This window comes from Phytophthora ramorum (genome assembly GCF_020800215.1).
Source record: "Phytophthora ramorum isolate Pr-102 chromosome Unknown Phyram_PR-102_s0007, whole genome shotgun sequence".
Lineage (NCBI taxonomy): Eukaryota > Oomycota > Peronosporomycetes > Peronosporales > Peronosporaceae > Phytophthora > Phytophthora ramorum.
This window is the reverse complement of record NW_027150653.1, coordinates 1,832,892-1,858,914: the sequence shown is the minus strand read 5'-3', so window position 1 is coordinate 1,858,914 and position 26,023 is coordinate 1,832,892. Positions and strand designations below refer to the sequence as shown.

Genomic DNA, 26,023 nt, shown 5'->3' with positions numbered 1-26,023 from the left:
CTGCAACTACCGGTCCACGCACCTAGAAGTCTCCGTCGGAAGACAAGGAAGGATAACTCTACGTCCATCGAGATCCAAGCAACAGATTTTATCTGGACGGGTGAGCTCGCTTCCATCTTCGATACTTCGGCTTCCACAAAAGCACCGAAGAGGGCATCGACACCAAAGAGAATTTTCCCCAGGCGACAGCAGCCGTACGCCTGCAATTTGTACGCACCGGCAAGTTCTATCTGTGCGTCCCGAGATTCGGGTAGCTCTCGTGTCTGTGTCATCGATCCTGGTGTACGAGACTTTATCTCCATCTATGACACGGACGGATTCGCTGTGGCCGTGTACGACGTGGAGAGGCAGATCGAAAGGTGCTTCGCGTCCATCGACCCCCTTCAGACCCGCAAGACTCGCGAGAGAAACAAGCGCAAGCGGCAGCGAATGAACAAGACCATTTACGCTACGCACCAGCAGATCAAGCGTAGAGTGGAGGATTTCCATCAGAAGGTCACCAAGTGGTTATCCCTCACCTACCACGAGGTGTTGCTGCCTGAGTCCCGAGTGTCGGTGATGGTACGACGCCGAAATCGCCCCGATGCCCGTCCTCGCGACATCTCCAGGATGATGGCTCGGATGATGCTGACTTGGTCGCTGTACAAGTTCAGAAGATGCTGGAGAAGAAGATAGTCAGGACCGGAGGCCGACTGATTGTGTGCACGGAGCCGTTCACTAGCAAGACCTGCTCGTTCTGCGGGAGAATCAACCGCGGGTTAACGAGACAGAAGGTCCTCAGGTGCCTGCACTTGCGGCTACGTGTGCGGCCGAGACACTAACGGGGCTCGTAACATCTACCTGGTGAACGAGCACATGCTAGGCAGGAACTATCTCTTCGCGGCTGGTTTCTCAAGCGGTGAAGCCTACACCGTGGTGCTCCAATCTCGCTGGGTCCCGTAAGATTATCGCTAGGTCGCGGCTCGATTGTCCACATTCATGAGGACCATCTTGACGCTCTGCTCAGCGTCCTCCCATGATTGGTCAAAATACTGAATACTCAGTTCAAGTCAATCTTTGGGCGAAGCTGGTCCAGTCAAATCAAAGACAAACTCGAGCTGTGTCTTGCTCATTTCTTCTTTTCATCTTGTGGAGCAGGAGCTTCTCGTCGTCATCTTCGTTTCGTTCTCGTTGATGTAAAAACTTCCATGCTAAACCTGAAAGCCGGGGGAGTCTTCGGACGCCACCTGACGGATGTTGAAGCAAATATGTATTCAAACGCTACTGAGAGAACGTCCCTCACCTCGCTTCACACCGCTGAAGTTCCGCTACATGTATTGTCTCAATCGCAAGCTCGCTCGGTGTTCGATCCCTATCATGGACATGAAGCCGCTCATAAACGTAAAGCATTGCAAAACCAAAGTAAGGTGTTTGAGGTTGCAAGCACGTTCCCCCTTGGGGGTCCCATGTGCATGTGACTATAAAACCTTCCGACATCTCGATTCGTCAGTTCCGACATCAATCAATCGATCCATCCTAGATTAGTTAGAGTGTAGGCGTCAAGCAGTTACATCGCCGCAGCGACTATCGTAGTTTTGCCATGGCGTCGGCTGTGCGGAGTCTGTGGCCCGACCGCAAGAAACCGAGGAAGGAGACGCCCGAGGAGGCTCGGAAACGATACCTCCGGGAGATTCTGCGGAGGGAATTGGAGGATAAGAAGCGGGTGGAGCGCGAACTGCACAATGTACGCGATTGCTTTCTTTGTGTTACGTAGTAATACACGGGAAAATTCACTGAATGCTCGGCAGCTTGTGAAGCAGATCAATGAACTCATCCATAAGGACCGAAAGAGTCTAATTGCTTACCAGCGCGTACGTCTCTATACAGTGATGCTTGTTCCATCGCATCTTCCTGTTAAGCTTTTGTGCGTGCTTGCTCATGACAGAGAGTCAAAGGTGAAGACCCACGCAGTGTCTTCTACTACCGGATGCTGCGTCGCGTGGGTCTACCAGAAGTCCATGCTCGTTTCGCGCCATGGTTCCTCAAGTCCAACCAGATTCAGCTCAACCGCTGGAGCGCTGTGCTGTTCAACCGACTTGAGCAAGCCTTCTTTGCGGTACCGGAGCAGTTATCGACGGTAGAAATCCGCATGCTTGCTCACCAAAAACACTACGAGGCGGTCATGAAGCCTCCACCCGCTGATCTGGCAGCGCCAGACGCATCGAAAGCGCTTGAGCCACGTCAAAAAAATCAATTGTTACTGCAGCGAGCATTTCGAGACTGTTCCTTTCATGTTGACGAAGATATTGCCCGCAAACGGCAGCAGCAAGCAGCGATCACTGTTATGAAAAAACCTCCAGCAAAATTCCAGCCCAACCAAGCCAGCGACAATCAGGAAGATGAAGTTGACAAGCTCGAGATTATCCCGGAGGTGCCGGTGCTGAATGCCCCACCAGGATTAGCACCACAGGTACGAGGCCAGCTCGAATCACACGGGAAGCATGCGTTTTTCACCTACAACGGACGTTGGAAAGATGGAGAAATGCATGGTGTTCTTGGGGTCTACTCCTTTGCCGATGGCGGCAAATATCGTGGCGAATTCGTCCACAACTCGCCAAGCGGGAATGGTACTGTGGTGTATCCGAATGGTGTCAAATACACGGGCACATTCGCGGACGGCAAGTTTCATGGCTTCGGCGTGATGGAAATGGAGCGTGGCTACCGCTATGAAGGCGAATTCCTGCGTGGGCAACGCTGCGGGGTGGGTAGACAGCAGATGCTTCAGAGTGGTGCTGTTTTCGAAGGAGAATTCTACAATAATATGCGCCACGGCCAGGGAACGGAGACCAGCGCTCTTGGATACTCGTACACCGGCACGTGGCGATGCAATCGTATATGCGGAAAAGGCCGATTGTTTTGCCCAGACAAACGCGAGGTCTTTCGTGCGGATTGGCCGCCGCTGTTGCTCGGTGAAGTTATCCGTCTTGTAAAACGGGAGCAGGCAGAGGCCAGTTGGAGACAGGAACTCTGGTATCGGCAGCTTCTCCGTGTGCGTGATGATTTACGTGCCCTGGATCTGCAGTACGCTTTCTGGGACGCTGAAGAGGCTCGCATGAAGCGTGAACAGGGAGCAAGAATTGACAACCTGAAGCGCGCGCGCCGCGAGAAGCGCGAGACGCAGGCGGCAGCCAAAAAGGCTTTCATGGAGCAAGTGCAACGCGAGGTGGAGCACAGTGACGACGACGGCAGCGATGGGGACGATGAAAGTGCCGATGAGGAGGAGGAAGACCACGACAACAACGATGGAAGTAATGCGAGCGAGGATGAAGGCGATGATGAATCAAACGAGGAGGATGAAGCGGCTTAAGAAAATCGCGGGCAGTTAGCTTAGCAGGTAAACATTTGAGTTCAAGAAATACCTTTTGGAGGTGTTGCTGTTGAATTTAATGTGTGCCTCTGCGAGCATTTCTTCATTCACTTCCAATGGATCGATCCAAGTCACACATTCCTCTTGATTTAGCTTCGTCGCTCACTCGTGTCAATGCCACCGAGCTTCTCCAGCTCATCGTTAATCTCCTTCAGATCCTTGGACTTAAAAGCCATGGCATCATCCCCCGCTGAACTTGACACGGAGGCCGGGCCACTGAACGGCAGTCCCGATGCAACAGCCGAGACGATCGAGGGCGGAATCACGCTTCCCACGGCTGAAATTGGGTTGGGAACTTGGCTCAGGGGCGAGTTGGAGATAATCTGTCCAGCCAGAGGTCCTGCCAGTGACGTCACAGCAGAAAAAACCGACTGCAGTCCAATGCTAGCCATACCAGCCACGTCGTTCAGCTGGTCAAACGGAGACAACACACAGTCGGTTAGCGATCAAATCTTGACAGAGTTTGCAGGGTAAATAACTTCACAGAGCACGTACGTTCTGCGGCAGCTCTCCCAGTTGGATCGTTTCGTCGACGCGGCGGTCCAGGAAAGCCCACGTGTCTTGGAAGTTGGGCGACTTGTCGCTCAGCATAAACAGCTCCGTGCTGGCGTAGATGCCCGTGAGGATAGCGCGCTTCGTGTACCAGGACAAGTCCGTGGACTTGTCACCTGCGAAGTACCAGATCTCATCCGAGATCTTCGCCAGTCTCTTTGCAGTGCTGGGAGCGTTCTGCGGCAAAGCACCCGCCGCCATACCCTGCGGCCACGTCGCCAGCACCGGCTCCAGCATTTCAAGACGCATGCGAACACCAAATTTGAGGCGTTCGGCCACCGTCATGGCCTGCAGCTTCTCCGTGTTGACAATGAGCGTCTTGCGCAGCTTGTCATGGCATGAGTCCATGAAGTACTCGACCAACTCTACAGCTCCACGCGGGAACATGCCGTGGGCCACCGATGGATAGCCGAGGTCAGTGGCGCCCGCAGCTAGAGCCTCAATGGTCCATCTATTAGACACAGCAATTGACAGCCGCCATAGAGGACGTTAGAACGGCGGGTATATTGCCTTCAAGTTCAGGATGTCGGAACAGGATGTACCCGTGCACCACAACGTGGCTGATTGCCTTGGCCAAAATGCGCTGCTCCGGGTCAACGGCAGCCTCAGGCTGAGCCTTTTCTTCGCTGCTGGCAGCCGCCTGTGTGCTCTGGAAACGGATCTGAGCAGTGGCGGGCGTCGCCTGGAAGCACTGGCGGCCCACCACCGACATGGAGGCGGAACAAACGACGCTGCGGTTGCTGCTGATGGCCGCGGCGATGCGCGCCGAGCGGCGGATGAAGCTCCTGGACGCCATGATCGCGAGTCACTTTTTGACCTCCCGTTTCGCAAGTGACATGCTGGGGTTCCCCGAAAGAGTGACAATGTTTAGTGAATCTATGTATGATACGTAATGTATTCATCTGTGGTTGAATGCCCATCGACAACTTCAGCAGACGCGGGAGAAGAGAAGAAAACGGCTCAAGTGGCCTTCTCAGTGAGCGAATCGCTCAAAGCGATACCAGCAGCATTACAAGCCCTTGAACTTGTGCTCTTACGGTAATCACGATGAATGAAGCGCATGCTGGTGGCTATTGCCACAAGCCGACGCGGCCGAGGTCGCGTCAAACCTGCCTCACTAGAGAAATCCATGGCTCTGTTCGTGAATGGTGCACCAATGTCCAGAACTTTGCAACACTTGTAGCAACGGTGCAGCTAAGCAAAGTCGTTATAATACCTGCATTCAAAAAACCATTTTAATTCTCGGACGTTAAACACGAACCGTATGGAACCATCTGTCGGTGGTGCGAAGCATCCCTGGCACTGACGTGGCTCAGTGAAGCTGGACTTGATGGAGAGACGACCGGGATAATGCCGCAGGATGCGTGAAGCCTGGGCCAACCAACCTGGTGACAACGCTAGTGCTGGCTCGTTCCCACTCGTGAACCCACAGCAACTGCAACAAGTGCAAGCGGAGCAGCAGCGAACTCTACAAGCCAACTGTAATGTCTGACGATCAAGTGCCACCGTTTTCGCTTGGTACGACCCTGCACGCCAAAGCAAGATGCTTATCAACGTACTTACTGATTAAAATGCTTTTGATCCCGTTGCTCAGACAAGCCGCGATACGATACCTCGACGTACGTCGGTCGCTGGCGCAAATTTGCAGAGCTCGTGTCGCCAAAGTACGTCAACGAGCATCGAAAGCCGATGTTAGCATCGGAAGCTAATGTTGCGGCTTGTTGCAGGTGGCTGTTCCTCACCTCAGAGCAGATTCAACACGCGACGCAGACGCTGGAGGGCTTCCGCAATGGCTCCCTTTCTCCGGGTCAATTCAAGGATGCTGAGCTCTGGAACTTGCGCCAAGGTGAGAGAAATGCAACATGAAAGCGATTGAAATGTGACTGGGTCTGCTGACTTTGTGGGCACAATTGCTGCGCTATTTTCTTAGCTTATGAGGCTGCGGTGCACCCTCAGACTGGTGAGACGGTGTCGCTCCCATTTCGGTTGTCGGCTTTCGTGCCGGTGAACATTCCCATTTGCGTTGGCATGCTGCTAGCACCACCCACGGTAGGATAAATTGATGCAATGGTGGGTTCTGCAGGGGACAGCTACTTACATTTTTCGTGTCGTACCTGCAGTTGGCAAACACGATCTTCTGGCAATGGGTGAACCAAAGCTACAGTGCCGGCTTCAACTATGCCAACCGCAACGCCAGCAGCGAGCAGGACAACTCGACCATTTTGAGTATGTATTTGGAGAGATGTCCACCGCAAATGTCTTGTACTCACAATTACTGCACTGGATTTCTCCCATCCAGAGTCGTACGGAACTGCAACGATTGTGTCTTGCTCGACGGCTGTCGGTCTGGGCAAAATGGTGGAGAAGGCCAAGAGACTTTCTCCCAGCACGCGCTCTTTCTTGGGAAAGGTGAATGCTGAGTGTTTGATGTCGCCTACGCAATGAACTCAATCTTAATGGCGTATTACGTTTCTTTTTGCTAGATGGTGCCATTCGTTGCTGTGGCTAGTGCAGGAGCTTTCAACGCGGTGTCCATGCGTTTCAACGAGTTCCAGTAAGTTGTTCGCTGAATAGCGAATTCACGATGCTACTGTACTCACTTCGTGCTAATACTTCGCAGAGAAGGCATTGACATCATCGATGAGCATGGAGACGTGCACGGACGCTCTATCGCTGCAGGACGAAAGTCCCTTGGCGAGGTAGCGCTTACACGCGTTGCTCTTCCCATGCCAAGTACGTGTGCACCATACAATATTTACTCGCTTTACGGTTTTGCTAATCCATGCACTACTGCCAACTCAAACAGTTCTGCTGCTCCCACCGTACTTGTACGAGGTCATGAAGAAGCACAATATCATGCCTCAGGCCAAGTACCCGAAACTTGCTGCTGAACTCGGTATGTTTATTTGTTATCTGTACGAATCGGTGTTTTGCTCAGACTCAGCTGACGTCTTGTACCTCTGCATGAATTGACGCAGTCGTGTTGACGTTGTGCCTGTGGGGCGCCATGCCGAGCGCTGTGGCTCTCTTCCCACAGAATGGAACCATTTCGGCAGACAGCGTTGAGGAGGAGTTCCGGTCTCGGGTGGACCGCCATGGTCAACCCATTCGCCACTTCATCTACAACAAGGGTATCTGATTGCGAAAGCATGATCTACACGACTTTCCGCGCACGAAACACCGCAGTTGTTGTGCTATGGTATGCCAGAGGCTCCGTGCCTAAAACACGGCAGGCGGTGCGTATCCGTTCGACTCACCATTAACGATAGCCTAACGATCATCACTGGCAACATGTAGCAGAGGTGAATGAATACACGCGCACTTCCTTGTTTGTTTTTGAACTTGAGTTTGATCCGGTGAATGATTCACCTTGAAGTGGTTTATGTACAGCACACCGTGAAAATCGTCACTTTTCCGACCCAACCAAAGCTGTGAGCCCCCAATGATTAGACGATTGATCCGGAGTGCATTAGAGCCCCGCCTCTCATACTTTCCCTGCGTAGGGAGGGTCATGACACCAATCATTTCTGGATGAGGGGGACAACCATATGCAGCTGTGCCAAACGCTGTTCAAGGGGGCATGATAATTGAGATAGAAAACGTATCAATACGGTGGTCGAATGTCTTCCTTGTGCATGGTGCTACTTTCAGCGAGAGGTGCTAGTCGCTGTTGTTGCTCGCTTTTGCCCGTTCGTGATCTGGAACTGTGGTTTCGGGACGTGTAGCAGGCTCAGAAGGGCGCTCAAAGTGGCGCTTGCCCTTGTGCGCCTCGATGTATAAGAGCATGTTCTTTCGGCTCTCTTCCTTTTTGGCATCCTTCGTTCGCCAGAGATCTCGCTGTACAACGACACCCACGCACGTCAAAACCTACACACTTTCTCAAAAGTAAGGTAAAAAAAAATGTCCGTACCTCTTTCACATGGCTTGCGTTCGTTGCTTCATGAAGCCGGTCCTCCAGCTCCCAGCAGTACCGCTGCCACTTCTCTTTTTCTGTTATTTGACTGTAAGGCACAGTAGTGGATATTAGCCACAGTCCAAGAGCCCAAGAGTTTGTAAACAATCTTACTCGTCCACCAGCGCTCGCAAGTCCAGCAACGCGTGTTTGGCTGCAGACAGCTCGCGCTTTGATTTCGAAAGCGTGGCCGCATCTGCTGCAGCTGGGAGTTCAAACAACATATCTTCTCTGTGAAATCTAGGTGCACTCAACACACCAGCGAATGGTCCATTGACAAACCTTTTTCGTCGGCAATTCGAAGCTGAAGATCGTTTTGGGCCTCTCTTTGCTGAAATTCAAGGATATCGCGTGCTTGATCCTCCAGCGATTGCTTTGAGGCTGCGAAGACTTCCCGCAGGCGCGTTTTCGCTCTCTGTGAAATTTGAATAGCAGTGCAGAATTGTCAGCGACTACGTTTAAAAAACGCGAACGCTTCAAAGGACTTTCAGCAATGATCTTACCTTACTCTCGTCAATTTCTTTCTGGAAGTGATCGCGTTCCTTTTGCAGTTGCTTCGCGAATGGACAGAGAGCATCTTTCGAGTTAACACTTGCTGTTTTGTATCTCAATTGAAAATGTTGTCTTACCCGAGATTCAGTTGCTATTCGACAAAGTGCAGCATCACAGGTTGAAAGCGACTGCGAAAGTGCCTCCGATAATCCTACAAAACCGATCAAAACAAATGTCAAGAGCCACGACTCTCTGGATTCTGCTCTTAGCACCGTACCGCATAGAATTCCAAGAGAACGAAGATCGTCAGACAATTTTGCACCCTCTCCACACTCGTAAAGGTTTAGGAAGCTCCGAGCTGTCAATGGCTCTGCCGGGTAATCTGGTAGAACATCGTCAATATTTTCGTGGTTCATTCGCAATTGATCCTTATCCATTCAGCAAAAATCAACGCAACTTCAGTCAATATAACACGTGCACGCGAGACGTAGTCGAACTAACCTTGAGTCGGCGGAGTTCATCACAGGTGAGTTTGTTATCATGGTCTCCATCGAACTGCTGCCATACCATTTTGGCAGCAACTTGCGACCATGATGGCAACCCCGTTGGGATCGCCGCGAGGTCGTCAGAAGATTGAGCCGGATAAAAGCTTGGGAGTTTCTTTATTTGGGAGACGAGAAACTGCAAGCTCTCCTGCTTTTCCTTCTGCAGTCATGAACGGGGCCACGTCACGAACCAAAATATTCAAAGCGCAAGAGAATGGATCGTACGAACCAACTCAAGCTCGTACTCCCGGAAGCGAACTTCTTGCTCGTAAATGGTGACACGCAGCATCTCTAGCTCTTGCTGAATAGACTTGGTCTCGGCGTAGAATGTCTGTACGGCGATGCGACTTGCAGCTGTGAGCGCGAGGCAATAAAATTTAAAATCCCAGAGGCAAACGCACCTTGATGTTCTGCACGTGCCGACAACCTTTCTGCTCACCATCACAACCGAAAACACAGGATCATTACCGTGCCAAGAAACGACGAGGGCAGTGACTCCTACGACTGCAGATTGATACCCAACTTACCCAGCAATACAGGTAGAGGTCTGCTCCACCGCAGTTATCGCAGCAGTACCGTGAGAGCTTCTTGACAGCCGCGCTGCAGCACATGAACGCATTAGTCTAATCAACAATCACTTCCGCCAGTTGGGAAGGCTTGCCCACTTACGCAGCCATCGCGATTTGCTTACGCTGGAAGCAACGCAAAGCAGAACAAGAATCCCCGCCCTGAGTACAGTAGCAAGAGCGTGAAACTACCCATGTTGAAGTGGACGGATAAGAATAGGATCAGTTGAAGTCCATTGCTGGGTGCACCCCATCCAAGACGTGCCATACTTTTCGGCATCCACCAAAATCAGTTCATACATGTAGCCATGCTTCGATAGCGCGTCCAAGAGCCCTGCTCGACGCTCCGCTGCGCACGTTCACGAACGCGGCGTTGTAGCTGTGCGTCGTCCCGCTCGCTCGCCGGCATGTTGTCCACCAAGACTGCTCGAATTCAATTGCACGAGCGTGTCGCTGAAAGATACGTCGGGCGAATCTTCCGTGACTCTTCTCCTCCGCCTTCAATTTTACGGACACTTCAACTATTTCTTCTTGAGACGGTCTCTGCTGTTGGCTGCTTGGAGCCTTGGACTGCTGCTGCTTGGCGACGGACCCAGGCGGAATTTTTCGCCGTTCTCGTTGAAACGCCAGCGCACGCGCATTTAACGGATCAAGCGCCGGTGACACCATGCGCTGCATTAACCTGGGGCTGTCGCCCATGAGACCTCGTTGAAAATCAGTTCGTGAACAACCGGCGGCCAAATTTGCCGGTCTTCTTTCGTATCTTTACGAAAGTATCTTCTGCCGACCGCAGCAAAACCAGACTCCTCCCCCGGCTAAGTCCGCACCTGTCCGCAGTTGAAGTGCCTGCAACTTCAAACGCGAAGGGCGACGGTACTATGGACTTTCGTTTTGCAAAGACACGATCTCGAGCGGTCGCCGATGACTCTTTGCTGCGTGCGACTTGAGTCACAACGGAATTTGCCTCCGACAGCTCAAGCAACGCCCAGTACAGGAAGGAGCCCAACCACCACCACCGCTTTTATAGTCCATGTCGGTGTCGGCAGTGCGAGTGACACTCCAGCCGGCGCATGGCTACATCCCGCTCGTAGTCATCGGCGCCGGCCTCGTGGGCACGTGGGCCGGCTTCAACGTGGGCGTGGCCCGCAAGCAGTTCAACGTCCCGTACCCGCAGATGTACGCCGCGAAGAAAGACAAGAACGCCAACGCGTTCAACTGCGTGCAACGCGCGCACCAGAACGTGCTGGAGAACCTCCCGCTCTTCTACGCTATGCTCGCCACCTCCTCGTACGTCTGAATGAATGTCCGAGTTTTGGAGTTGGGAACGCAAACTGACGGGTTTGTTGGTGTTTTGCACAGGATCTACCGTCCTACGATCGCAGCTGTGGCTGGGGTGGTGCGCATCGCCGGCTTCGTCATGTACGTGAAGGGGTACTCGAGCGGTGATCCAGGGAAACGGAGACAAGGCAACTTCGGTGCGTTGGTCAACTGGTAGTGGCTGTATTTCTCAGTAGGTTCACCGTGCTAACTGGGTCCTTTTTATCTTGTGTGGATGCAGGCTACCTTGGCACGCTGGTTATGTTGGGACTCTCGTTGGAAGCTGCGCTACGTCTGCTGGGTTACCTGTAGCCGCTACAGTAGTGAGTGTTCGCCCTTGGAGAGAGACGATGACCGAAGATGAAACAGACGTCAAGAAACACGATAAAGAGAGGAGTGAGTATCGAGAGAGAAGTACGACCGGCGAGCGCGCTCATGATGCCTCCGATTCAAGGGTAGCGCGAGGCAAACGTGGCATGAAGCGATGCTATCAGCGCCGGGGACAATCGCGAGCATCGAGGGGAAAGTGCTGCGAGGCACAGTAGCAACGGTCGGAAGCTGCTACTGAAAATGCCAAGAAGGAAATGAAACGACGAACGGGTGCGGAGCTGGAGGTGGTTTAGACAGGCCTTCGAGAATGGGCTGCTTGCCACACGATAGAAGACTCCAGGGCTTCCGCGCCGTGCTTATTCTACCTTGTGTGAGATTATCAAGTTGTAAAATACAAAATGGGATCATGGTGAGTGCTGCTCTCCTTGAGCAAGACTCGACAAGGCTCGCCTCGACTTGAGTGCTAGACATTGAACACGAGTGGGATATTGTACAGGGAGGTTGCTGGTGATCGCAGTACACCCAGGCGATAGATAACCTGCAAAACGTCACAACTACCTCATGTATTGGGCGTGTTTCAACTCGAAATCCATTGGCATTGCTGTGTTTACCTGCGGTAATTTGCTCGCCTATGTCTTCTTCTTACACAAGGACAGTCTTCACGCCGGGAACAGCCCACGCCACCTTAATGCACCCCCATTGATCGCCAACTACCATCACTCGTTGCGCACACCGCCAGAAGATCTATTTCCTGTTCGAATACGGCTCCACTTCAACTGACTTCCTCATTCGACTGAAGTCAGTGGGTCGTTGACTCAATGACTCTGGACTAATCCTCTCCACGTCATTCCACATTCCACTCTGTGACCAACAAACCTCTCTTGAAAGACCCCACCCAAGCCATGCCGTCCACTTCCTTCAAGTCCACCGTCAGCATCACGCACATCTGCACGGCCACGGCCATCTTGACCATCGACGGTGTCAACTTCCTCATCGACCCAGCGTTCGACAAGAGCGGAGACTTTGTGCTGCAAGAAACTTTTTTCCTCACGAAGACCGAGGACCCGGCCCTTGGACTCGAGGACTTGCCCGTCATCGACGCCATTCTCCTGAGCCACGAAGACCATATCGATAACCTGGACGCGTCCGGCCGAACGATGCTCAATGGGCGACATGTGCTCACCACACGTGACGGTGCCAAAAACCTCGCTCCTCGCCCGGGTGTTCGCGGCCTCGCGGCGTGGCAGTCGACGACGCTCACGCTCAATGGCAAAGAGTTTAAGATCACGGGCACTCCCACGCAGCACCTGCCTGGCGGAGAGTGCACGGGCTTCGTGCTCGAGTCGCCCTCGTTCGGAGTGAACGAAGCGGATGGACTGCCCAACGTGGTGTACATCTCGGGTGACACGGTCCACATCCCGGAGCTGGCGAACGAGCTACCGAAAAAGTTCCACATTGTAGTGGCGCTCATGAACCTCGGCAAAGCTATCGCTCCGCTGCCGACGGGCCCCGTCCAAATCACCATGGACACCGTGCAGGGGGCGCAGCTGACCCGAGACATCGGCGCTGAGAAGATGGTGCCGCTCCACTTCGAGTCGTGGAAGCACTTCACGCAGTCGGGCGACGAGGTACGCGCAGAGTTGAATGCGGACGCGGCCGTCAAGGACAAGGTGGTGTGGGCTGTTCCCGGCGTGAAGACTGTCCTTGTGTAAGAAGAAGACATAGGCGAGCAAATTACCGCAGGTAAACACAGCAATGCCAATGGATTTCGAGTTGAAACACGCCCAATACATGAGGTAGTTGTGACGTTTTGCAGGTTATCTATCGCCTGGGTGTACTGCGATCACCAGCAACCTCCCTGTACAATATCCCACTCGTGTTCAATGTCTAGCACTCAAGTCGAGGCGAGCCTTGTCGAGTCTTGCTCAAGGAGAGCAGCACTCACCATGATCCCATTTTGTATTTTACAACTTGATAATCTCACACAAGGTAGAATAAGCACGGCGCGGAAGCCCTGGAGTCTTCTATCGTGTGGCAAGCAGCCCATTCTCGAAGGCCTGTCTAAACCACCTCCAGCTCCGCACCCGTTCGTCGTTTCATTTCCTTCTTGGCATTTTCAGTAGCAGCTTCCGACCGTTGCTACTGTGCCTCGCAGCACTTTCCCCTCGATGCTCGCGATTGTCCCCGGCGCTGATAGCATCGCTTCATGCCACGTTTGCCTCGCGCTACCCTTGAATCGGAGGCATCATGAGCGCGCTCGCCGGTCGTACTTCTCTCTCGATACTCACTCCTCTCTTTATCGTGTTTCTTGACGTCTGTTTCATCTTCGGTCATCGTCTCTCTCCAAGGGCGAACACTCACTACTGTAGCGGCTACAGGTAACCCAGCAGACGTAGCGCAGCTTCCAACGAGAGTCCCAACATAACCAGCGTGCCAAGGTAGCCTGCATCCACACAAGATAAAAAGGACCCAGTTAGCACGGTGAACCTACTGAGAAATACAGCCACTACCAGTTGACCAACGCACCGAAGTTGCCTTGTCTCCGTTTCCCTGGATCACCGCTCGAGTACCCCTTCACGTACATGACGAAGCCGGCGATGCGCACCACCCCAGCCACAGCTGCGATCGTAGGACGGTAGATCCTGTGCAAAACACCAACAAACCCGTCAGTTTGCGTTCCCAACTCCAAAACTCGGACATTCATTCAGACGTACGAGGAGGTGGCGAGCATAGCGTAGAAGAGCGGGAGGTTCTCCAGCACGTTCTGGTGCGCGCGTTGCACGCAGTTGAACGCGTTGGCGTTCTTGTCTTTCTTCGCGGCGTACATCTGCGGGTACGGGACGTTGAACTGCTTGCGGGCCACGCCCACGTTGAAGCCGGCCCACGTGCCCACGAGGCCGGCGCCGATGACTACGAGCGGGATGTAGCCATGCGCCGGCTGGAGTGTCACTCGCACTGCCGACACCGACATGGACTATAAAAGCGGTGGTGGTGGTTGGGCTCCTTCCTGTACTGGGCGTTGCTTGAGCTGTCGGAGGCAAATTCCGTTGTGACTCAAGTCGCACGCAGCAAAGAGTCATCGGCGACCGCTCGAGATCGTGTCTTTGCAAAACGAAAGTCCATAGTACCGTCGCCCTTCGCGTTTGAAGTTGCAGGCACTTCAACTGCGGACAGGTGCGGACTTAGCCGGGGGAGGAGTCTGGTTTTGCTGCGGTCGGCAGAAGATACTTTCGTAAAGATACGAAAGAAGACCGGCAAATTTGGCCGCCGGTTGTTCACGAACTGATTTTCAACGAGGTCTCATGGGCGACAGCCCCAGGTTAATGCAGCGCATGGTGTCACCGGCGCTTGATCCGTTAAATGCGCGTGCGCTGGCGTTTCAACGAGAACGGCGAAAAATTCCGCCTGGGTCCGTCGCCAAGCAGCAGCAGTCCAAGGCTCCAAGCAGCCAACAGCAGAGACCGTCTCAAGAAGAAATAGTTGAAGTGTCCGTAAAATTGAAGGCGGAGGAGAAGAGTCACGGAAGATTCGCCCGACGTATCTTTCAGCGACACGCTCGTGCAATTGAATTCGAGCAGTCTTGGTGGACAACATACCGGCGAGCGAGCGGGACGATGCACAGCTACAACGCCGCGTTCGTACATGTACACAAATCCCTTTTGTCGGTTTACTTGCGTAGCTGGCCGGGGATATGTACTCGCTTAAGATGCACAAGTCTTCGCAACCCAGGGCTCTGGTTTGTCGTTGAGTGTACTCACCTCACCCGGTAACGACACAACACACATACATGACTAGAATACCGACGAGCCAATTCATAATGAGGGAAAACTGCGCAGGGTAGCGAGGAAGAGCCCCTTGGGGCGATCAAACACATCACATTTCAGACTCCTCGTCTTCAAGCTGGAGTGTCCGCGGGGGCTAGAATGGTGGTGGCGTTGGCGCACTGCAACCAAGCCATTTTGCCCAGAGCTACGATTGTGGCACGGCCCATTGCCGTCAACACGGACAAGAATGACAGTCAAAAAGTTGCCTTTTTTTCGGCTTGGATTAAGTAATCACGTAAATACAGTACCCCCGTACTCAGAGACTCACGATCCTGTAGCACCACTTTCGATTCGTCCTCCGAAGCCCAACACCGGCACGCCTCCCCCCCCCCCCCCCAAGATGCCTGGAATCCAAATGGAGCTGGAGCCTGCGCACGGTTACGTACCGCTGCTCGTGGTGCTGCTGCAGTTCGTCAACCTGTGGGCTGGCATCAAGGTCGGCAAGGCCCGCAAGCTCTACGGCGTTGCGTATCCGGAGGTGACCTATAGGCTTTGCAGTGACACAAAAGTGTACTTAAGTACAAAGCTGACCAATTGCTGTTTTTGATAGATGTACGCCGAGAAGAGTGACAAGAACGCCAAGGCCTTTAACTGCGTGCAGCGTGGCCACCAGAACATCCTGGAGAACATCCCGATCTTCCTCGCCCTGCTCTTTACGTCTTCGTACGTTGCGGTGTCTCCCCGCCACCAAAAGAACGCAACTATTCTGACATTGATATGTGGGTTGTGTTTCTTTGTTGTTGTTGTAGGATCTACCGTCCTCAGGTTGCAGCAATTGCCGGCTTTATCCGCATTCTGGGCTTTGTGCTGTACATGCGTGGCTACGCTTCTGGAGACCCCAAGAAGCGGATGCAGGGAGCTTTCGGTGCGTTGCTCCGGTAGTGTACGGAATGCTGTCTCTTACGAGGAACTAATTGCCGGTTATTTATTGTGCTTTAAAAGGTCAGCTTGCTCTGCTCGTGAACGTCGGCTTGAGCGTGGAAGCAAGTCTACGCATTCTTGGACTCCTGTAAACAGGTTTTGTCGACAAAACTCTGGGAATTTTAGCGAGCGGTCGTCGTTGAAGCAGTAGGTTTGCAGCTTTGGTAGTGCTGCGCTGGCACGCAGAAAGACGGCGTGGAGAGGAGCTTTTGTCGCGAGCAAGTAATGAACGTTCGCCTTTTCCCGCGGCCAGCGCTACTTTCATTTGAAGATTCTGCTACTGTGGAAGACGAAGGAGAGGAGTTCGTCGCCCTTTGTACGCAGAAACGTATATATATCATTTGACACTACTTCTTCATAATCATCCAGACTGCAGCAGCTCAAGCAGGAAATGAGTGATTATTTGGCATGGTAAAGTCACCGTTGTTTTACAGCCACTCGACAGGCAAACCCAACTTCCACGTTGGCGTAGATCTCTGCCGTTCACTAGACGTAAGAAGACGCTGACCACTTTAGTAATATCTGCAGGACCAATCGCCCGCCGCTGCTGTATGGGCTTACAACTTCGGCAACATGACGTTGAAGTGGTCGCGTTGCACACCGCTCATTCGCTGAAAAGATCGTGGTCCCTTTGTCCAATCACATTTACGCTCAATTTCCGCCAATCGTGTGCTTCGTATCCAACCCCCCACTTTTTCACATCGTCAACCTCTTCGCAGCTGGGCCACGTACGCACTCTCCTTTTCGTCCAGACCACCGCAACAATGGGCGAAGTGAGCGCCACCACGTCCCTGGCCGTGGCCCTGTCGGCCGCCGCCGCCGCCGCGTACATCGTGCAGCGCCAACAGCAGAAGAACAAGAAGAAGAGCAACAAGGCTCTGCCCTTCCCCACGACGCGCACGCCGCTCGAGCGCGTGCCGCTCGACCAGCTGCCCAAGCTCAAGAATGACTTGCTGCTGCGCGCGCTGCGGGGCGACCGCACGGAGCGCGTGCCTGTGTGGTGTATGCGTCAAGCCGGACGGTGAGCTAATGAGGCATCGTGTCGTCTGCCAGTCAAGATACTGATCGTTTTGTCATTTTTGTGCCTTTAGCCATTTGCCGGAATTCCGCGAGCTGCGTGACTTGGGCTACGACTTTTTCACGGTATAGTGAGTTATTCTGATATTTCCTTATTGTGATGTTGTGACTCATGGGGTTCTGGTGTGCAGATGTGCGGCGTGCCGGAGCTGGCGGTGGAAGTGAGTTTGCAACCGCTGCGGCGCTACCACATGGACGCGGTCATCATCTTCTCGGACATTCTGGTGATCCCGCAGGCCATGGGCATGGAGGTCACGATGGTGCCCAAGGTAGGACCCGTGCTGCCGGATCCGATCCGCACGCCCGAGGACATTGCCAAGCTCGACCTGAACCCCAACATCGAGGACACGCTCGGCTACATGCTGGACGCGCTCAACTTGGCTCGGCAGAAGATCAACGGCGAGGTGCCGCTCATTGGTTTCGTGGGCGCCCCGCTGACGCTCATGTGCTACATGATTGAGGGAAGCGGCAGTCGTACTAAAGCGTTGCTCAAGACGTTCTTGTATCAGCACCAGGAGGCAGCCCACAAGCTGCTGCAGGGCATCACCGATGTGTGTGTGAACTTCCTGCTGGCCCAGCAGCGTGCTGGCGCGCAGGCGCTGCAGGTCTTTGAGACTGTGGGCGCTGAGGTGCTGACCCAGGACCACTTCTACGAATTTGTGTTCCCGTACCTGGTCCAGATTGCGGACCGTGTGAAGGCGGAGGCCCCCGACACGCCGATGGTGTGCTTCTGCAAGGGCACTCAGTATGCCTACGAGAAGCTTGTGGCCACCAAGTACGACTGCATTGGTCTGGACTGGCAGTCCGACCCAGTCGAGGTGCGTCAGCTTGCTCGCGGCCGCGTCTCGCTGCAGGGCAACATGGACTCGAGCGTCATTTACGCGTCGACGGACACCATCTACGATGAAGTCAAGAAGATGCTCAAGCGCTTCGGCACGCAGAAGTATGTGGCAAACCTTGGCCACGGCTGCTTCCCGGACATGGAACCTGCGCACGTCGATGCCTTTATCAAGGCGGTGCAGCAGATCTCCCTCGAGATGAACTCGCGCTAAATGTTCAATCTGCTGTTCGTCAACTTTAATTCGTGTTCCCCTGTCGGCTATTGTTTGATGAACTTCCGTGTGTTCCTAAAATGTAGGAAAAAGTAAAGCACTAAGCTGGCCCTGCGCTCAGGCATTCAAGAAAGATATGGCATTGACACTGTTGAATAAAATGCTTCTCAATTGGCCGCAAGCATCGTCGGCGATATGTTGAGTGCATCAGCGAAAATCTGACAGTGCAAGAACAAGGTGTTAGCTCCTGTGCAGGAGATGATTGCTGGAAATAAATCCTGTGTACTCACCGTGAACATCTTGCCTATATTGTCCATCCTCCGCCGCTGCTCCTTTTCCATCAAAGCGTTCTTGCCCCGAAGCTGTTCCAGGGCTGTTCGGTGGTTGTTTGCTTGCGCCTCTGAAATTTCAACTTTCTTGACCAGCAACGCGAGCTGGGATGCTACGCTTTGCGTTTGCTCCTCAAGTCCAGAGCGTACCTGCGTCTGCTGCTTCTGAACGGTGTTGATTGCCTGCTCCATCAGTTCCAGATCATCTGCACGTTGTTGAGCCTGCGCTCGCGCTTCTGCGGCTTGCCTGTGAGCAGTCGTGTCAAAATCTTGGAGTCGGTCTAACATGTCATCGACGTGCTTCTGCCAGTTCCCGCGCAAGCTGTTTGCCTCCTCACAGATCTCCGAGATCCGACTTCCTGTATCGCTCTTGATCTCGTGCAATTTGTCCTTCACGTCCATTACATCACGTTGCAATTGCTGCATCCACTCCACGTTGTGGCTGTGCGAAGTTTTAAGGATCTCATTGTCTTTCGCCCAGTCGCGCTCTTTCAGCCCCCATATCTCCATCGTCCGCTTTAGTTGCGTTACCTCCGTATGAGTAGCCTTGTGCATCTCTCCTTGGCGCACCACTTCGGCGTCCAAGTCGCCAAGCTTACGAGTCATGTCTTTGCGTAGTCCATCCACCTCCGCCATTAGAACGTCCGAAAGGGTATCAAACGCGCCGCGCAAAGCGCGAATCTGCGACGTCAGAAACTCAAACGTGGCCTGCGACTCCACCTCCAAAACTAACTGGTCGGCAGCCTCGCGCTGCAATTCCTTCACGGCACGCTGCAACTGATGCATTTCAGACAGCGGCTTCTTTGTCTTTGCGAGGCGCGAGGCCGTTGTTTGCTTCAGCGCTATCGACATCACGTCAAGCCTGCTTGTCTTTTTCAGAAGTGACGAGGAGTTTTGACAGCGCACGGCGGTTAGTAAACGACCCAGTGGAAGTGGTGAGACCTACACTGGAAATAGCGAATAGGCGGCCGCACTCCATCGATGTTGCTGAGCACTTGAAGTATCCACGTGACTAGCAATCGTTTAGCATGAACATATCCAACACAGACAACGAGGCAAAAACAGCAATGGGTAACATACCGGGGATGGCTTTATCCTGCTTGCAGCCAGCACCGTTGTAACGCTGTATCTCGGATTTCATTTTCATCCAGGAGCTTCGCAAGCTGAAATGTACATAGGACCGGACTCCTTCCTGCGCTTGATGATAGCTTTTGTTCCTTCGTCTTCCTGTTCCTGACCTGATAAACTGAAAACGCAGTTTATGTGTAGCGCAGTCCATAATCGTCGTCTCCATCGAGTAAAGCCATGGCCTCCTTGTCCTCTGCAGACAAGGTCGTTGCTTCTACCTCCGGATCCGGATCCCATTGGTAAAGTATCTTGCCAGCAAATATGATCAGGAACGCAAACACGTCCACGAACACGGATGGCGGGATCCAGTTTCGCAAGCCATCGTGCAGATTGATGATTCCAAAATTGTCGGGATCCACTTGATACCACGCTAGTACCACAAATGAAGTTAAAAAACCGGCAAGAGTGCACCCGTACATGGTGGAGACGCTGGTAAGTCGGATGAGCTGGAGCAGTAGCAGATTCACGACGATATTGCTGAAAACGTATAGGATCAAGATAGGAAGTCCCATCTGGATGCATACAGACTCTAGTAAGTTCTACTGGATCCAACGACTTTGTTTTGAATGCCACACGCATCCGAACGAAAACTTACATAGCAATGATCTGTGGATACCTCGCTCTCGCCTTGAATTAGACACATCAAGCCACTGGTTTTCTGGTCGAGGTGGAGAAACTAAGCACAGCACGCACATTTACAATCAGTTTGCGCCTGGTAGAAAGAGAAACACCTAAGGCGAATTTTAAGGAAACATCTTACCTCAGCATCGAAGATGAGAGGAGCTGCGAGCAATCCAGCAATAAATTGGTTCACCGAAACCCATGCGTTCAGATACGACATATCCACCGGCTGATCACGAATCACGCGCTCCTTATAAAGCATGGACAGCGAGCCAGGAATTGCTGCGAGAAGGTAGAATACGCTACAAATTCAAAACAACGTCAGTCTACATACACTCCGTTGTATTCGCAGCGAAGCCGTCAACCACTCTCACCTGTTCCAGCCAATTTCCCAGTCATCGAATTCCTTGCTGTCGATGCTGTATCAACAAACTGCGTTAGGTTCCCGAGCGCGCACAACTTAGCTGTAACAAGTTGACTTACTCTTCAATACAGGGAATCAGCGAAAGAACGAGGCCAGCTGTGATAGCCAACATTCCAACAACTTGAGGTCGTGTGTATCTTTCAACAAATACGGACAGTCAGTGTCTCGACTCCTGCTGTAGCTCATAACAGGCAAAATGTGCTCCAGGTTCATACCTGACACCGAAGAATATTGCTGACATGCAGGCAGATATGGGGATAGAAGCCTGCATAAAGAGAAGCGTCTGCGTCGGGTCTGTCCGGCCGCCGGCAATAAACAGAATCAAGCCCTGATATCGCACAACCACACCACTGTGAATACTGGTATCGTTGCAGAATTGCCAGCACCATAATCTCACATGAATGAGGTCGAGCAGGCCCATGATGAAGAAGTGGAACTTAGGGAACTCCATCCCATCGTCATCCACCAGACCCTACAGCAACAACAAACACATCAGCGCCATCCCCACAACTCCAAAAAGATCCACCAAACGTACGTCATGCGTTGCCTTGTAGCTCACAATGCAGAACAGCGGAGGGATGTACAGGAACGTCATGAGCTGGGACAAAAAATATCTAAACACAAAACACAAAATAAAAGCACAAATCTCCGTCAGTCCAACTATTTCTCCCAACTAGCTGCAGCTGTCCGCACCTGTACGACTCCATCCGGTCCACCATAACCTTAAACAGGAACCTCTCCGAGGACATGGCCACGAGCAGCAATAGGATCGCGCCAAAGGACAGCAGCGACTGGCAATTGCACAGCACCATCACAACCATTCGTACATTAATACAATACGTATTTCTAAGATGGAGCTGCTGGGAGCATTTCTACAGTCGAAAAGATCGGAGTTTTTGTCATTTAAGCGCGCACCTTGCGCGAGCAAATGTGGTAGGACTTGCCCGTCCTGGCGTCGATGCCCAGGTGGATGAAGGGCGGCGTGCTGAACGTCATGGAGCTCCTGGACCCGCCGCGGATGCGCTCTCTCTCTTTGGCTTTTGGCTCCTGATTCGAAACTTTGATAGAAGCGTCCTACATCCTGACGAGTTGCATATGACTCATCCAGTCAGGGAGCGGATTTTATTCTGTTCGAGAGGGCGGTTTGGGCACACGCATTTTATAGCCTAAAAAGTAGCCATCTCGCAAAAATGCCTTCTTTGGTGCAGCGTAACGGACGTGGATGAAGCGACGGCCAAGCAACGGCCACTCGCGCAGCAGCTTCTTAGGACGCAATCGGACACGAATGAGTGAAGTGGTGCGTCCAGAGGACTTGCAGCTGTCAGTGAGCCATGAGAAGGCGGAGCAACTACCCGAAGTGACACCGAACGAAGCGCGTCAAGCTGCTCCTGCAGAGACGGAGACTGCGTCTCAACCAAAGGAGAACAAGTGGAAGCTGGCGTTCCGTCAGCTCATGTTCATGAAGCGTATGAACATGCAATTCAACGACCGCACCAAGAACGAGATTGAGCTGCGGCAGCAAAACATTTCAGTAAGTTGGCACGTGATGCGTACCTCACTGCCAGTAGACTAACTGATGATACGCTTTCTTGCTGCCACTATAGCCGATTTCGCTGATCTGCAGTGTGCCATACTTCAACACGTTTTCGGCTGATGAGATCAAGGCTCTTGTAGCTGCCAGTCGTCGCGAGAGTATGCGTCCAGGTGAAACGCTGTCGTTGGGCATCGCAAACGCCAATTTACAGCAGGAAGGAGACTTTTGCATCGTTATCAGTGGTCACCTAGCGTTGGCGAAAGCCTCTGCGCCCAGTGCAATAGCTCTGCAACAAGGAGCGCTGTATCCCCAGCTCAGACTTGGAATCGGAGACTACTTCTGTATCCACGGTTCGTCGACGATGAAAGTGATCGCAATGGAGCTTGCAGAGTACCTTACCATACCCATGAAGGTTTGTATCCTGTTACTGTTAGTTGGTACTGTGATCTTCGCTAATTTGTTATATGTTTTACTGCGCTAGACCATACTAGAGATAAATGCTGCCAGTTGCGCCTTGATCGATGCAGAGAAGAACGACTTGGCACCAGAAGCAAGCGAGGTACGTTTAGTCAGAATCGGCCTTTGTCACTGGATACAGCATCTCATTGTAAATTCGTTACGTTTTGTGCAGATGGAAAGTTTTAAAAAGTGGGCGCTCCAGTTTAGTCTAGTCCGACAAAAGAGTGAATACCCTACTGCGGAGCCAGGAGGGTTTGCTAACTGCTCCGTGAAAACCTTTTGCAAGGACCACTTTCCAAACATAACACCGGAAAATGAGCTAGACCACACGCTCGAGTACGTGAAAAATGCGCTGACCTCCATTTTCTCCGCTCGCAAAGTGAGGATTTATGCACTGGACGAGCCAAATCACAAGCTTGTCATCAAGGTACTGCACAGACTGTTACTGATTGTGTTAGCCACCAATTTTACTAACGCTTCTGGTTTGTTGGAGCAGTTTTCGGATGAAAAGTTGTTGAAGCGAAGCGTAGACGTTGCTTCGAGCACTGGACAGCGTGTTCTGGATACAAACGGACCTATTTGCATTGCAGATGCATCAGAGCTATTACGCGATGACATCGACGAAAACGATGTGGTGCGTGAGCTGTATCGACCCGGCACAATTCTCCTTGCTGCCCCATTTTATGAATTCAACTCGTTGCAAGCAAATGGGGGCTCTGTGGAGACAGCCAAGATTGTCGGGGTTTTGGAGGTTGTAATTGATTCCAACGACCACGAATCGGCTTTGGGGACTGCTACCAGCAATGACTTTTGCATTCTCGAGTTCGTTACTGAGGAGATTGGCAGATATCTATTCTTCCACTACGAGCGGTTCTTTCACGTTTCAGCGCACACTCATGCGCTACCACTTCCGTTCTCGGCAGCAACGGGAGCCAGCGAATTAGGAAACACGGAGTTGTTTCCATCTCCACCAGAAGGCCCAGTCTCGCAGGACCATCGTCAACTTGTCCTGAATATCGAAAAAGTGCACCTGACTATCGCCGAGACGGCTTCGCTCGCGAAGATAAGCATTCAGCACGGGTCGACAACACTTTATGAAACCAGCACCCTGCTGCGTTATGAATCAAAGTCTGATTCTAATGGAGACAAGTCGCATTTGTCTTCAACGACGCGTAAGGTCACATGCGATCCGAATACTGGAATCGAAATGGGGTTACGGCTGATTGATATCCCTCATGGTTCACATTTGAAGTTTACCTTCGTTACGAAGACAGGAGAGGTAGTTGCGTGGAGCGGACTTCATTTGTTCGACTTTGGTCACATACTAAGAGCTGGATCCACTCTAATGGACATTTTGATGCTCCCTGCTGGATCGGGTATCATTACACCCCTCGATATCGAGAACTGCTTACGGCACGAACGTCTCAACCACCAAAAGGTTGGAAGCATGGAGATCGTGTTAGAGTGTTCAGGGTCCTGTCCGCAATCATTCGCCTTTTCGAGTATATCCTCCAAGAACAAGAAGAAAAGTATAACCTTCCGGGCATCCATTTTTTTCAAAGGCGAAGGCGGTGAGCGAAAGTCTGGAGCTCACGCACCGGATACCCTCGAAAGTATCCCAGCAGATAAGCAAAAACTTCTGCAGCGACTGAGGCGAGACCCTCTTGTTGAGCTGTCTGCAGAGGATCGAGCTTTCATTTGGACGTCACGCTCGATTCTGATGGAGGATTCTGCACTGTTACCAGCCTTTTTGCTGTCCGTTGAGTGGGGAAATCGAGAACAGGTGCTGGAAGCATACCGATTGCTATTACACTGGAGGCAGCCAACGTACCTCCAAGCACTTCAATTGCTAAGTCCGCTCTACTCGGATCCTAAAGTTCGCGCTTATGCAGTTCGGTGCATGCATGCATTACCTGACTACCGTTTGCAGCTGTATCTCCTCCAGCTTGTTCAGGCGCTGAAGAATGAGCGATACCACGATTCCGCCTTGGCTCGGTTCTTGTTGATGCGCGCGCTGACAAACCCATCACAAATTGGCTACTTGCTGTATTGGTTCCTGAAGGCTGAGGCTCACAACCAGCAAACGGCAGAACGCTTCAACCTCATCACATCGCAATACTTGCAGCTGTGCGGGAGCTACAAGCTGGAGATTCGCCAGTCAGTTTACGTTATGAAGAAGCTGGAAGAGACTGCTGCAGTCGTTAAAGGTGAGACTTCATCGACAGCTCGCAAGGAGAAGCTACACAAAGCTCTGGGCGCTGTCCTCCTCCCTGAAACATTTCAGTTACCTTTGCAACCGCGATCATACTGCAATAAAGTCATCATAGAGAGCTGCCGCGTGATGGAATCGAAAAAACGCCCGCTGTTTCTACAGTTTGAAAGCGCCAAAGCGCAGCATGGACGGCCTTACGTGATTTTCAAGTCAGGCGACGACCTTCGCCAGGACCAGCTTGTTCTTCAGATTCTGCGCGTCATGGATGACTTATGGAGGGAGGCTGGACTTGACCTTTGCTTGTTGCCTTACGCGTGCATATCCACTGGTGACGAAATCGGCATGATCGAAGTGGTTGGCGATTCGGAGACGCTGGCGAGCATCATCTATGAACGCCACGCAAAATCGCGAACCAAACTCGGTCGAAAGCTGAACGCAGCGAAGGACGCTCTTGTCAAGGACGGAGTTCTTTCGGACTGGCTGTTCCAGCGACCAGGCTCGCCCAAGGACAAAGTAAGAGCCACTTCTGCCGATGTTACGCTTGACTCTGTGTCACCAACCGGTTCTCCACCTAGCAGTCCCAGCAAAGAGGAGCGATCGGTCTCATCCTGCTTTCCGATATCACCGCGGCGATGGGGGCGTAAGAAATCGACAGCAAGCCGAGACCAGGAAATAACGCAAAACTTTGTGCGATCGTGTGCTGGGTACTGCGTTGCTACCTTCGTTCTGGGCATTGGTGACCGCCACAACGACAACATCATGCTGCAGCGCTCGGGGAAGTTCTTCCACATTGACTTCGGACATTTCCTGGGGAATTTCAAGTCCAAGCTGGGCGTGAAACGTGAGCGTGCGCCGTTCGTGTTCACACCTTCGATGCTCGACGCCATGGGCGGCAAGAAGAGCGAAAACTACCAACAGTTCCAGCAACTCGCGTGCGAGGCGTTCCAGGTGCTTCGCACTAACTCGAACTTGCTCATCACGCTACTGGTGCTGGCCGTCACGTGCGGCATCCCAGAGCTGCACAATGTGAACTGCATCCAGTGGGTTCACAAGACGCTTATGCTCGACCTGTCGGACGACGAGGCCTGCGAGGCCTTCAAGAAGCTCATCCACGTGGCCCTGCACACCACCACCACAAAACTCAATGACGCTGTGCACCTCATGGCGCACTGAGCACAGCACATTCATCCGGTCGAAAGCGACACCACTAAATCAATTTCTCTTCACCCGAACATGGCTTCATTGTGGATGATGGCATCTACCTACTGTAGAAGACATAACA

General features: G+C 52.5%; 12 protein-coding genes across 12 annotated transcripts; 7 read left to right on the top strand and 5 right to left on the bottom strand.

Moving 5' to 3' along the window:
• Window positions 1-1,579: 1,579 nt before the first annotated feature.
• KRP23_8582 (Radial spoke head 10-like protein B) lies at window positions 1,580-3,346 on the top strand (the record flags this gene model as incomplete). Its single annotated transcript, XM_067894039.1, has 3 exons — window positions 1,580-1,723; window positions 1,788-1,850; window positions 1,925-3,346. 3 exons carry the CDS (start codon window positions 1,580-1,582, stop codon window positions 3,344-3,346), a joined length of 1,629 nt encoding a protein of 542 aa, XP_067743511.1.
• Window positions 3,347-3,495: 149 nt separating this feature from the next.
• KRP23_8581 (Ubiquinone biosynthesis protein COQ9-B, mitochondrial) lies at window positions 3,496-4,754 on the bottom strand (the record flags this gene model as incomplete). Its single annotated transcript, XM_067894037.1, has 3 exons — window positions 3,496-3,816; window positions 3,902-4,409; window positions 4,501-4,754. The coding sequence occupies 3 exons, from the start codon at window positions 4,752-4,754 to the stop codon at window positions 3,496-3,498; spliced, it is 1,083 nt and encodes a 360-aa protein (XP_067743510.1).
• A 688-nt stretch (window positions 4,755-5,442) lies between these two features.
• Window positions 5,443-7,097, top strand: KRP23_8580 (Sideroflexin; the record flags this gene model as incomplete). Its single annotated transcript, XM_067894036.1, has 10 exons — window positions 5,443-5,476; window positions 5,553-5,622; window positions 5,686-5,804; window positions 5,889-6,007; window positions 6,079-6,184; window positions 6,258-6,367; window positions 6,442-6,512; window positions 6,579-6,691; window positions 6,765-6,854; window positions 6,937-7,097. The coding sequence occupies 10 exons, from the start codon at window positions 5,443-5,445 to the stop codon at window positions 7,095-7,097; spliced, it is 993 nt and encodes a 330-aa protein (XP_067743509.1).
• A 521-nt stretch (window positions 7,098-7,618) lies between these two features.
• On the bottom strand, window positions 7,619-9,624 carry KRP23_8579 (uncharacterized protein; the record flags this gene model as incomplete). The annotated part of the gene is made up of 12 exons (XM_067894035.1): window positions 7,619-7,795; window positions 7,869-7,959; window positions 8,025-8,115; window positions 8,193-8,325; window positions 8,414-8,464; window positions 8,540-8,613; window positions 8,680-8,830; window positions 8,904-9,107; window positions 9,177-9,278; window positions 9,349-9,378; window positions 9,475-9,547; window positions 9,617-9,624. 12 exons carry the CDS (start codon window positions 9,622-9,624, stop codon window positions 7,619-7,621), a joined length of 1,185 nt encoding a protein of 394 aa, XP_067743508.1.
• A 919-nt stretch (window positions 9,625-10,543) lies between these two features.
• KRP23_8578 (Microsomal glutathione S-transferase 3) lies at window positions 10,544-11,142 on the top strand (the record flags this gene model as incomplete). The annotated part of the gene is made up of 3 exons (XM_067894034.1): window positions 10,544-10,800; window positions 10,873-10,988; window positions 11,072-11,142. 3 exons carry the CDS (start codon window positions 10,544-10,546, stop codon window positions 11,140-11,142), a joined length of 444 nt encoding a protein of 147 aa, XP_067743507.1.
• A 920-nt stretch (window positions 11,143-12,062) lies between these two features.
• KRP23_8577 (uncharacterized protein) lies at window positions 12,063-12,872 on the top strand (the record flags this gene model as incomplete). The annotated part of the gene is made up of 1 exon (XM_067894033.1): window positions 12,063-12,872. One exon carries the CDS (start codon window positions 12,063-12,065, stop codon window positions 12,870-12,872), a length of 810 nt encoding a protein of 269 aa, XP_067743506.1.
• A 660-nt stretch (window positions 12,873-13,532) lies between these two features.
• KRP23_8576 (Microsomal glutathione S-transferase 3) lies at window positions 13,533-14,131 on the bottom strand (the record flags this gene model as incomplete). Its single annotated transcript, XM_067894032.1, has 3 exons — window positions 13,533-13,603; window positions 13,687-13,802; window positions 13,875-14,131. 3 exons carry the CDS (start codon window positions 14,129-14,131, stop codon window positions 13,533-13,535), a joined length of 444 nt encoding a protein of 147 aa, XP_067743505.1.
• Window positions 14,132-15,324: 1,193 nt separating this feature from the next.
• KRP23_8575 (Microsomal glutathione S-transferase 3) lies at window positions 15,325-15,997 on the top strand (the record flags this gene model as incomplete). Its single annotated transcript, XM_067894031.1, has 4 exons — window positions 15,325-15,462; window positions 15,535-15,647; window positions 15,734-15,849; window positions 15,927-15,997. 4 exons carry the CDS (start codon window positions 15,325-15,327, stop codon window positions 15,995-15,997), a joined length of 438 nt encoding a protein of 145 aa, XP_067743504.1.
• A 672-nt stretch (window positions 15,998-16,669) lies between these two features.
• On the top strand, window positions 16,670-18,034 carry KRP23_8574 (Uroporphyrinogen decarboxylase; the record flags this gene model as incomplete). Its single annotated transcript, XM_067894030.1, has 3 exons — window positions 16,670-16,926; window positions 16,997-17,048; window positions 17,114-18,034. The coding sequence occupies 3 exons, from the start codon at window positions 16,670-16,672 to the stop codon at window positions 18,032-18,034; spliced, it is 1,230 nt and encodes a 409-aa protein (XP_067743503.1).
• A 167-nt stretch (window positions 18,035-18,201) lies between these two features.
• On the bottom strand, window positions 18,202-19,510 carry KRP23_8573 (uncharacterized protein; the record flags this gene model as incomplete). The annotated part of the gene is made up of 4 exons (XM_067894029.1): window positions 18,202-18,252; window positions 18,325-19,205; window positions 19,310-19,375; window positions 19,444-19,510. The coding sequence occupies 4 exons, from the start codon at window positions 19,508-19,510 to the stop codon at window positions 18,202-18,204; spliced, it is 1,065 nt and encodes a 354-aa protein (XP_067743502.1).
• Window positions 19,511-19,622: 112 nt separating this feature from the next.
• On the bottom strand, window positions 19,623-21,532 carry KRP23_8572 (Crt-like protein 1; the record flags this gene model as incomplete). Its single annotated transcript, XM_067894028.1, has 10 exons — window positions 19,623-20,003; window positions 20,087-20,167; window positions 20,252-20,414; window positions 20,487-20,531; window positions 20,596-20,673; window positions 20,752-20,864; window positions 20,934-21,008; window positions 21,072-21,150; window positions 21,230-21,327; window positions 21,452-21,532. The coding sequence occupies 10 exons, from the start codon at window positions 21,530-21,532 to the stop codon at window positions 19,623-19,625; spliced, it is 1,194 nt and encodes a 397-aa protein (XP_067743501.1).
• A 289-nt stretch (window positions 21,533-21,821) lies between these two features.
• Window positions 21,822-25,914, top strand: KRP23_8571 (Phosphatidylinositol 3-kinase 2; the record flags this gene model as incomplete). The annotated part of the gene is made up of 5 exons (XM_067894026.1): window positions 21,822-22,067; window positions 22,141-22,482; window positions 22,552-22,629; window positions 22,702-22,956; window positions 23,026-25,914. 5 exons carry the CDS (start codon window positions 21,822-21,824, stop codon window positions 25,912-25,914), a joined length of 3,810 nt encoding a protein of 1,269 aa, XP_067743500.1.
• Window positions 25,915-26,023: the final 109 nt, after the last annotated feature.